The sequence below is a fragment of the Carassius carassius genome, chromosome 32 (assembly GCF_963082965.1).
Source record: "Carassius carassius chromosome 32, fCarCar2.1, whole genome shotgun sequence".
In the NCBI taxonomy this organism is placed as follows: Eukaryota; Metazoa; Chordata; class Actinopteri; order Cypriniformes; family Cyprinidae; genus Carassius; species Carassius carassius.
In genome coordinates, this window is record NC_081786.1 from 7,714,915 (window position 1) to 7,727,083 (window position 12,169).

The 12,169-nt window shown below is 36.0% G+C and overlaps 1 protein-coding gene across 11 annotated transcripts in view; it reads right to left on the bottom strand.

Moving 5' to 3' along the window:
* LOC132112569 (neurexin-3a) overlaps window positions 1-12,169 on the bottom strand; it is a 280,631-nt gene that overhangs the window by 37,768 nt on the left and 230,694 nt on the right. For all 11 annotated transcript variants that reach the window (XM_059520110.1, XM_059520100.1, XM_059520106.1 and 8 more), the window contains one exon: window positions 8,852-9,023. In XM_059520110.1, the coding sequence (XP_059376093.1) occupies window positions 8,852-9,023 (172 nt within the window). The remainder of the gene's footprint in view (window positions 1-8,851; window positions 9,024-12,169) is intronic.

Genomic DNA, 12,169 nt, shown 5'->3' on the forward strand with positions numbered 1-12,169 from the left:
ATCTTTTTGCACATTATCTAACTCCAAACACATCCCCAAATAAGAAATGTGACTCCAGAGGATCGTCCCTCAGTAACTGAGGAGACAATGAAAGTGGGAACATTTATCCAACCATCCTTGGTGGTTTCATTTAATCGTGGGATTAGAAAGACAGCTCATATTGAAAGCTTATCTCCTTCCCCCTCTGGAGAGATTTATAAGGGCAAAAGATTTTGTTTTTGATACTAGTAATTGTATTTGGCTCATAGGATACACAAGTATCTATTTCGCACATTCGAACCCTGTCTTGAATCTTTTTTGCGATAAAAGGTTCCTTCTTTGTCAAAAATGCAATCTTTTCTTTTTGTTTTGGAAGATAATTGTCTTCTTGCATTGCAGTCAAGCTGCCCGGCTCCATTCGCACTCAAAAAGATGAAGGATTGCTTATCGTGAAATGTGTGTTGCTGACTACTATGGGACTCATCAGATTACAGAAGATGGTCAGGTCTTTGTAGAAGTTATGTTGCTTCTGAGATGCTCAGTAACATTTCCTCCTTTATTAACGGGAGGTTTCTGAGAACTTCCGAACTGCCTTCTGGTAAGACATGCTCAAGGAAGAAAGAAAAACATTTGGTCATCTTATGTCATATGAAAAAAAAAAGATAATTTAAACTCATTCATATTAAAACAGGGTTGCACAAATAAACAGAGGATAATGGAGACAAGCAAAAGCAGACAGAGCATGTGGGCTTTTTTTTAATGCAACTTACTACATCAAGAATAAGCAGACTTTAGAATCAGAACTCAGTCTCGAGAGGGAAAAGAGCTCTATAATGCTTTAACAAAAGAAAGGATAGGCAACCTTACAGAGGGGTTACAAAAACAACTTGGATTTACGGTCAAAAACATCATGTTCGCCATCCAGACTAGCATTAAGGTGGCACGACATGTTATGCGTGCTTGCAGAATATGCTGATTTAGAAGTCACTGAACTGAAATGGTGTTCCTGACGCAAGGCACCATGGGACCCTAAAACATCATTTCTGAGCTTGCTTCAGCAACTACAGGGATGACACAGCATGGGGTAACCACATATGATTACACCTGTGAGCTCAATCTCTGCACATTCACACATAATCATTTATGAAAAAAAAGAAGAAGAAGAAAGAAAAACATCTAATGGCTTCACACTTAATCAAAAAGATTGGCAAATAATTTAAAATGACTTTTCAAAAGTAGAATAAAGAAGAGGAATATAAGTGTGTGTGTGTGTATGTTATAATATTCTATATTTTTTAACTTAATTTCCAAATGAATTGTCCAGCCATCCATCATCCATCCATCCATCTATCATCCATCCATTATCCATCCATCCATCAAACTATCTCTTTTGAAATCATAAACACACAAAAACATTTTTTTAATTCGTTTTCCTACTTTAAGTAGATTTAAAGTAAGTTTTATTCAGTGTGTTGCCTTTTCTTTGTTGTAAAATTTACCAGCAATTTACCATTTCATTTCTGAATGAAAAATATTTCAAAGTAAATCCTATACTAGAATTTAACTGTGTGGAAATAAAAAATGCAGTTGTACAGTATGAACTTATTCTATTAAAATATATATATGAATAAATTAATGCATTAAACCATTGCACCATATTTGCATGTGGTATTTCAGCACAAAAAACACTATATATTTGAAATGGATTTTTTTCTTCTTCTAAATTTACAATCCAGTCTAGCCAGCACGCTGTAAGTTTGCACCAATATAAGATTGTGCTGTGCATATATAAATTAACTAATTTCTTCATTCATCATTCTTTTACAACCCGAATTCCGGAAAAGTTGGGACGTTTTTTAAATTTTAATAAAATGAAAACTAAAAGACTTTCAAATCACATAAGCCAATATTTTATTCACAATAGAACATAGATAACATAGCAAATGTTTAAACTGAGAAAGTTTACAATTTTATGCACAAAATGAGCTCATTTCTATTTTGATTTCTGCTACAGGTCTCAAAATAGTTGGGACGGGGCATGTTTACCATGGTGTAGCATCTCCTTTTCTTTTCAAAACAGTTTGAAGACGTCTGGGCATTGAGGCTATGAGTTGCTGGAGTTTTGCTGTTGGAATTTGGTCCCATTCTTGCCTTATATAGATTTCCAGCTGCTGAAGAGTTCGTGGTCGTCTTTGACGTATTTTTCGTTTAATGATGCGCCAAATGTTCTCTATAGGTGAAAGATCTGGACTGCAGGCAGGCCAGGTTAGCACCCGGACTCTTCTACGACGAAGCCATGCTGTTGTTATAGCTGCAGTATGTGGTTTTGCATTGTCCTGCTGAAATAAACAAGGCCTTCCCTGAAATAGACGTTGTTTGGAGGGAAGCATATGTTGCTCTAAAACCTTTATATACCTTTCAGCATTCACAGAGCCTTCCAAAACATGCAAGCTGCCCATACCGTATGCACTTATGCACCCCCATACCATCAGAGATGCTGGCTTTTGAACTGAACGCTGATAACATGCTGGAAGGTCTCCCTCCTCTTTAGCCCGGAGGACACGGCATCCGTGATTCCCAACAAGAATGTCATATTTGGACTCGTCTGACCATAAAACACTATTCCACTTTGAAATAGTCCATTTTAAATGAGCCTTGGCCCACAGGACACGACGGCGCTTCTGGACCATGTTCACATATGGCTTCCTTTTTGCATGATAGAGCTTTAGTTGGCATCTGCTGATGGCACGGCGGATTGTGTTTACCGACAGTGGTTTCTGAAAGTATTCCTGGGCCCATTTAGTAATGTCATTGACACAATCATGCCGATGAGTGATGCAGTGTCGTCTGAGAGCCCGAAGACCACGGGCATCCAATAAAGGTCTCCGGCCTTGTCCCTTACGCACAGAGATTTCTCCAGTTTCTCTGAATCTTTTGATGATGTTATGCACTGTAGATGATGAGATTTGCAAAGCCTTTGCAATTTGACGTTGAGGAACATTGTTTTTAAAGTTTTCCACAATTTTTTTACGCAGTCTTTCACAGATTGGAGAGCCTCTGCCCATCTTTACTTCTGAGAGACTCTGCTTCTCTAAGACAAAGCTTTTATAGCTAATCATGTTACAGACCTGATATCAATTAACTTAATTAATCACTAGATGTTCTCCCAGCTGAATCTTTTCAAAACTGCTTGCTTTTTTAGCCATTTGTTGCCCCCGTGCCAACTTTTTTGAGACCTGTAGCAGGCATTAAATTTTAAATGAGCTAATTAAGTGGATAAAAGTGTACAATTTCTCAGTTTAAACATTTGCTACGTTATCTATGTTCTATTGTGAATAAAATATTGGCTCATGTGATTTGAAATTCCTTTCGTTTTCATTTTATTAAAATTTTAAAAACGTCCCAACTTTTCCGGAATTCGGGTTGTACATGCAAACATGATTTTTTAATGAAAATTAAGCTTCTTTAGACCGTGCTTTATTACATATTAAATATAGTTTGCACTTTAAAGAAATACAAAGCAGATAAATAAATCTTTTATCAGAAGAGTACTTTTTAGCAGTGTAAATCAAGAGTATCATGGTGAATGAAGTGAACCTGGACTAACAGTTTTCAGCAGGGTGTGTGACAAAAGATGTGAAATGAGAGAACTGAATATCTCTACCAACCTCACTGATGGTACAAAAATGATACGGTGATTTGACTGAAGTATGGCGGTCTGAACCACTGTCAGTGCTATAGCAGAATGGCAGCGCCCATCGCATATAATCGTCTACCATTTTCCCCGCTGTCATTCGCTATTACCCAGCCTGGGTCCTGGAACTGCCAAGCAGCCACAGGGACATCAAAAAGCCTCTGCACAGCCATAAAGAAAGAAGTCATCTTCTTCTTAACACACACACACACACACACACATAAAGATGCAGACAAGGACACACACCGTTGAGCCATCATATTGCGCACACGTGTGTCAAAAATGATATAACATCCCCTCCGTGTTTCTTGTCGTAACCCCTGTCTCACGAATGCGCTTGTCTCTTGAACATAGCATCAAGCTGCTGTCTGATTGACACACTCTGACATTTCCTGCCAAACTGTAGGGGTGTGTGGGACAGTTCAGGGCTGCAGCCAGAGTGATAAAGATTTGGACTGATTCCATTTGCTTTTGCTCTATTTTGGTAAGGAAAAGGCAATTTTTCAGTTTCCCTCACCGCTACCATGCAGGTTAATTTTATTTCCTATTTTGGTTTAACCAAAAAAAGTGGTGCCAGCATTACAACTATATACTTTGTAACTAACTAAATAAAGAAATAACATTAAATATAAATTAAAAACAAATATAACTGTATCAACACTATAATGTATTAAATCTAGTGTATTTTTTAAATACTTATTACGGATAATTAAATAATTTGTGTTTCAAAAATTGAGTGAGTTTCAGATGATAGCAAAGGTAATGCATTGTAAAAGATTTAAATATATATCTAAAATATGCAAAATATATGTAAAATGTTTACAAATGTGTAAATAAAAAGATTAAAATGAATAAAATAATATTATTAATTAATACCATATCAGCATATAAAATTGTTAAATAAATTAATAAGGTAATGTAGATCTAAAAAACAGAAATTTGCATGAACATTTAAACACCAATATCAACAAATACTGCAAAATTTAAACATCCCCAATATCGGATGATAAGTTTTGTGGTTGCCTCTTATATATAGGCTAAAATAAAAATATGAAAACGACAGCAGTACAGTCAGGCAGTTTGGAAGTTGTTCAAAGTCACCATCTTCTACTTACCTCTGAATTAAATAGCTGTATTTTAATCAGAATCATTTTAAATTCTGTTGTAAAGGGTTAAAATAGATCTTGTGCAACACTATTCAACAGTCTTTGTGTTTGACTGCGGTTAGCATATCAGTGGCAACGTGAGATAATTCCTCACAAGACTTAGTATCTGTGGTTTTCTAAATATAATGTCTTATAGCTTGCAGTTGTTAGTCCAAGGTACAGTTCCTTGAAAAGAAGTTGCTTATCTGGCTCTTGCAGTGAGTTTAGAAAACTACATTTCCACTCCATAAGTCCATTATATGGTAAAGTGAAGGGAACGAGAGAAGATTGTGCTGATTTTCAACTCCAGATTGCCAGCTACAGCCTAAATAATAGACACCGTTGAATTTCCCTTCAGCATCTTCTGGAAAAATCCAAGCAAATCCAGTCAAAAAAGCACACCTTGCCTACAACCGATGAAGAATACAAGCAAAAGAAGTACGTCTTATGCTTACTCATATTTGTTAGCCGTTACCGGAGGGTGTGTGAATTGTATTAGGACATGTGGCGGCACTTGGCTCGGTATTTCTAGTAAAGTGAATAGACAAGCGCAGCACAATTTACTCTTAAAGTAAAGTTCTCTGAGTATTCTGCACATGGCCTCGGGTTACGTTGTAATGACAGTCATAAACTTTAGGTGACCACTCTTGTGGCCCAGTAGACATCTCTGCTTGACCTCTTGGGACTTGTGGGAGATAAATAGGCAGTGTGCTTGAAAGATGCAACAAGCTAACTTGTCCTCGCTATTTGTAAGTGCATAGCGCAGCAAGGTATGGTGTAATAACTTGGCAAAAACACAGCTCTGGAACCGATGTGGCAGAACTATTAGGCATTAGTTCTTTGATGCATTAAAAAAAATAAAGCACAGATGTTGAACACAGTTCAGCGCTCTCCATGGGTCTTCAAAAACCTGCTTCATTTAGCCTGTAAATTAAACAAAGGAGAGCATGGCAGCGCACCAAAAACTCACAATATCACTTGAGAACTGCAGCTCCGTCAAAGAGACCAAATATATTTCTTCATCAACCTCCTGACAAGATCGAATTGAGAAATCAAACATTACAAAGAAATCAGTGCCAAAGCAAAGAGCAGCCTGCCATGAGGGGACATCTGTCTTGAAGCGTAATCATATTCTATTCGCAGGTGGCCATCTGAATATATAAATATTTTATTATCATGTTGAAACTTTGGCAGAGAAAGTAAATTTTGCTGACATTTATATAGAAGTGTTACACCATCATGCCACCTATAAATCTCAGTGATATATTTCCCCAGTTCTTATGTGAGTCTGCTGCAAATGCCCATGTAGGCAAAACTGAAACTTTAGACCTAAAACAGGCAGGCGCTGACTTCTGTATAATGCATCCATATGAACAGCACAGCGACACGCTCCTGCATATATTTGTCATGCCTAACATCATTCATACAAATGGCAGACTGATAAATGGGTGCATTAGTAGAGTTGGCCACATAAAATGGGTTTATTCAGCGCCAACAGGAACACAAACTGATGCCCTTAGATGCTCAAACAGAAAAAAACACTGGTGTAATGAGCAAGACAAATTACTCTACGCTGGATTTGCATGGGCATGTTCCTTAAAAAATTATACAAAAGTTTGCATCGTTTAGAATTTCTTATAATTTTGCTCAGTAACGATAATGCTCAACAAAGCGAGTCTCTTGTGTGTGACCCAGCTGAGGAAACAAGTGGAGGAAGTTTGCGTTGTACAATCTCCCCTTAATACTCTCACAAAATGAACTGTACTCCATGTACACGCATTATAGAAAAGATCCAACTGATAGCGCATTACTCTAATGCTATCCAAGTAAATCACTGTGACGGCTTCCCTTTCAATGATTTTGTACTAATCTTGATTTTTATATATAAAGTCATGACAACCTTAGAGGTTTCAGACTTCTCGACTTTCCCCAATTTATCCAATCATGCTAAATGGAGTAAAATGTGAGCTTAGAGGAACTGACTGTGTCATGATTTCCCCCCTTTGCTCTTGCTTTTAACTGAAAAGAGATGTAAAGCTAGATATGGTAGGAAAATGGAAATTGGAAAAATGAAAATCTTTTTTATTAAGAAACCACCTGAGGGGAAGGAACCATGTTGGGTATCATTAAACTATGGCATCAAGTTGAACTAGAAAAAAACAGTGTGACAGCATTATCACAGCCATTTAGACGGTATTTAATATTTAATATTCATTTATACCTATTCGTTTTTACACTGTAAAGTGTGATGCTGCAGACATTCATAAACTGCAATGGCTGCATTTAAATCAGTAATATTATAAAAAAGTAACTGTTTGCTATTTTAAAATGTAATTTATTCCTGTTATGGTAAAGCAGCCATTACTCCAGTATTCAGTGTCACGTAATGCTTCATGGATCATTCTAATATTCTGATTTTCTGCTCAAGAAACATATCTTATTATTATCAATGTTGACAACAGTTGTGCTGCTTAATATTCAAAAGTTCAAAACAACAGCTTAAAAAAATAGTACTATTTTGTGACATTAATACATATCTTTACTGTCACTTTTGATCAATTTAATGCATCCTTGCCAAATAAAAGTATTATATATATTTTTTCTTTTTTAAAATATCAAAATCTTGGTGATCCAAACCATTTGAACGCTAGTGTAGATGTAAGCGATATACACAGCTGATGTGACATGCTGAAATATAATGTTTGGAAATTGCAGTCTTTCCCTTTTCATTAGATAAGAGCTGTATTTGCATAGCTAGGAAATAGCAGCCTGAGGTGTTATTGAGCTGGCTGCAGACTGAACTAACTTGCCTTCAAGGATGTTGCTGGTACATGATTTTCCTTTTACTCTTTAACTAATTTCTAAGTAATAAAAAATAAAAGCAAAAACATAAAAAGAGATATAATACAAGATAAAACAAACAAACAAACAAACAAAACTACTGTATACTACCGTTCAGAACTTTGGGGTCATTGCAAATAAATTAATACCTTTATTCATCAAGGATGCCTTAAAATTATCCAAAGTGACCTTTTATATATTTATATTTTTAGAAAGTTTCTATATTAAATACTTGCCGTTTTTTCATACGTTCAACTCATTTAAAAATCCTGAAAAAATATATACATCAAACAAGTATCAACAAAATGATAAGAAAGTTTTCTTTAGCATTAAATCTGCAAATTAGAATGATTTCCGAAGGAACATGTGACACTGAAGACTGGAGTAATGATGCTGAAGATTCAGCTTTGCCATCACAGGAATAAATTACTAATTAAAATATATTGAAAAAATAATAATAATGAAAAGGAGAAATAAAATTAAAAAGTAAACTTATCCGCTACTTCCAAAAGTGAAAGTGAAAAAGTGAAAGTGACGTGACATTCAGCCAAGTATGGTGACCCATACTCAGAATTTGTGCTCTGCATTTAACCCATCTGAAATGCACACACAAACAGAGCAGTGAACACACACACACTGTGAGCATACACCCGGAGCAGTGGGCAGCCATTTATGCTGCGGCGCCCGGGGAGCAGTTGGGGGTTCGATGCCTTGCTCAAGGGCACCTAAGTCGTGGTATTGAAGGTGGAGAGAGAACTGTACATGCACTCCCCCCACCCACAATTCCTGCCGGCCCGGGACTCGAACTCACAACCTTTCGATTGGGAGTCCGACTCTCTAACCATTAGGCCACGACTCCCCCACTTCCAATTCCACACCACATCCAATGCTTTCAACAGAAACCTACACAGCAGTGCGGCAAAACAAAATGCCATTATTTTCCAGAAAAATCTAATTGACAATTAAATCCAATTTAGAAAAATAGGAGAGGCTACAAATGTACTGTTTGTTGGTATTGTTGTGACTGAGGCTCACAGGATGTTGCTAAATGAAAGTACACTGCACAGTCACTGGGGAGACAAAGTGACTTTAGAAATAGCTCGAAAGCAGTTGCTGTCCAGTTCTGTGCGTTGTCCATACATCTTCTTCATGTCATAAGCCAAAGGTTGAAGCAGACGGTGAGAGGTCTTACCTGAGGGGAAGTGCTCATTGATGGCCCAGTTGTCCACCTGAAGTGTAGCATTGCCCCCATTTCGGGTGAAGCGCACTACATGGTACTTGCCGTCATTTACAGTGGTGCTGCTTTCCTGAACAGTGATGTCAGACGTTCCGATGTTGAATGTGACTCCAATTTTGCCTTGCTCCTGAAAAAAGATGAGAAAACATCAGTTATGTCCACAACATCTACATTAACAACAAACACATGGGATGAAATCAGGTACATTTTGTGACGTTTGCCATTCAGTTTCACCTTTCCTGTATTTGCCTCAGTGAAGAGATGCATTTATTCTGTGTTGATTAATTTTTAACGACGCAGTTGCCCTTGAAATCTGTCACCTCTTGCTTTGCTTTTGTTCTAGCAGGATCCTGAATAATCTATTAGCAATAGTGACCCCTGATAAACTTGTCCGCTTGATGAGAAGTATTCATCAGCCATTAGCACCCCCCCGTTTTTGGAGGTGAAGAATCTGGCTCATTGATTTACATAATGCAGTGAAAGTGGACTAAATCAATAGCATTAGCTAAAACAGAGAAAGAGATAAGAATGATTAATGGAACAGGAAGGTGTGCAGTGTTTGCCCTCATGGATCCAAGAAGCTAGGTGCAAATGTAGCTGCAAAGATTCCCACTATAAATTAATTAGCACAGCCTCAATGAGCATCGGTGGAGCAGGAAGCATTGAGGAAATGTTTCATCCATCGTCAATGTCATGAATTAACTATGTGTTTTGAAAGTGTTTGCTGGAAACCAGCCTAAGTTGGTTTGGATTTTGGACCCTTGTCAATTGCTCAGACCGTCTAAATAAGCATTTTTTTTTCTTTTCTCTGCAACCGTTTCATCCTCTCTAACGTGCTTTCTCTACACCCCTCCTGAGCCCTGTGGGTTGCATGGATATATTTTATGGTTATGTTAAACCGAATCTGGTGTTGTTCTTATCTCTTGCAGCATGGAAAATGACAACAGATGATAAATTGTATCAAGGGGGATGTTTATCACCCCAGAGTGCATTTATCAAGGAAAAAATCTCCCTGAGAGAAATCTGGGCCAGTTCTCTCAAGTTCATTTGGAAGACTTTCCCAAAGACTGGAATGCTGTGCATATTCTTCTCTGTTTATGTCTTTTATTAACCCTAATGTTTTATTGATATTGACTTTACTGATTTCATGTTTGGTATCCCAGAGAACCGAATCATGTCCACTACAATATTTTATTTTTATTTTATTTAACAAAGATGCATTACATTAAACAAAGTAACAGTAGAACATTTTAAATATTACAAACAAATGTGTATTTTAAAAAAGATGCTATTCTTTTTACCTTCTATTAAACAAACAATCATGAAATGCATCATAGTTTTCAACTATCTTCATAATAACAGTTTTCAAACACAATATTAAGAAATGTTTCAAAGCCACCATATGAGAATGTTTTCTGAAAGATCATGTGACAATAATGACTGGAGTAGTTGCAATTTAGGTTCGCCATCACAGGAATGAACTAAAGTTTGAAATTTTAATAATATTTCACAAAGGCTGCCTAAATAATGTGTACAGTTTTTTTTACATATTAAGAAAATATATTAGATAAATTATGTAGATATGCACTTATTCAGAATTCAAAATTATAAGTAATGATAATTACATATAAAAATACTGCATCTCACTGTTCAGTGTCATAAACTATGAGTGGAACATTTTACAACACTGTTTAAGTCAAATATCATTTGAATAATGCCTCACAAGATCCCTAATTTTATTACACACCATCTTGCTTTTTTCAATTATATAAAATGTACATGTTAAATTGACATCCATAATAATTACTATTACAAATAATTGTTTTCTTTATGTTCCACTTCATGCAATGCCTCCTTTAACTATAGTAAATGGCCTCATGGAGCTTATGGCTATATTATGTGCATTTATTTATTTATGTATTTAATGGATAGATATGCATAAGCTTGTCAATGTGTGGTATAGTCTTAAAGAAGTGTTTGTGTTCAATGATACTTCAAGTCCATTGAGACCGTCTTTATAGAGAAAGGAGGATTATACATTACTATGTAACCCGGCCTTTCCTTCTGCATGAAAAGCTACAGAAAACGTATCTCTGCCCTCTTATAAAACATTAATGAGTTGAAAATGAGTCAAAACACATAAAAAGTACTTTGCTAAATCTGTTTCCACAGACTTACACATACATACACACACAGTGCTATGAAATATCTAACCGCCCTGTTACTTTTCACTTTGTGAAGCCTCTTGCTGCTCTATTACTTGTTTGATCACAGAAACACTCTTTTACATTTAGCATCAAAGAGTTTATAAGTGTCTCTCTCTTGCACTCTCTTTCATATATCCATCTCACCTCCCTTCCAAGTTCCAATTCCAATACTGCAATGCCTTAGTATCCAGGAGGGTAAAAGGACAAATAAACTCTTGGTTTTTGAGCAAGTGATACATGAAAGGAAATAGTCTGACACACACACACACACACACACACTATATTGAGCATCGTGTCAGCGCTGCATACAGGAAGAGGGAGCAAATACAGAACTAGCTCGGTGCAATTTTTCTATTATGGGTCAATGACAAATAAAGATGGTCAAGATCAATGAAAAGAAGAAATCTTTTGATTCATGTTGGTTTCAGAATCTTTCTTTTTTAAAGAAAGAAAAAGAAAAAGAAATTTAAGTACTAAATATGTAGATTAGTATCCATCAAGTTACAAACCCTTTCCTTGAATACACTTCATCATTATTTTCATAAAATGATTCAAGGTAAAAACAAATACTGTACTGTATCTTGAATCAATATTAATATAAGTTTTTTTTTCCCTCTGGTTTATATATACATATAAACATTACACATGCATAGTCAGACATGTTTTATGATTTTCTTGTTCATTACACCAAAATGGGTTCATGCACATTATGCTAATATTCTTTTTTTTCTTCTTCTAAAAAAGGCTGGTTTTATTTTAATCATTTTATAAGAATTCCAGAACTTATTACTTTAATACAATTTCAAAACCTCTTACAATTTTTTATTTAATAAATTTCAATAATCCTGAAATTTAAATACAAGGCTGAATGCCACTTAATACTTTTGGATTATGCTTTTAGGACATTATTGAAAAGTACCCAGCAAAAAATATACAACTCTGCTGCAGACACAGTCTAAAATGATTTGCACATCAAATTATACAGTTTGTATTTGAATTGGAATAGGACATGGAGGAAAAAACAAATACTGATTGCCAGAATGAGTTTGAAACAATGGGCTAGATA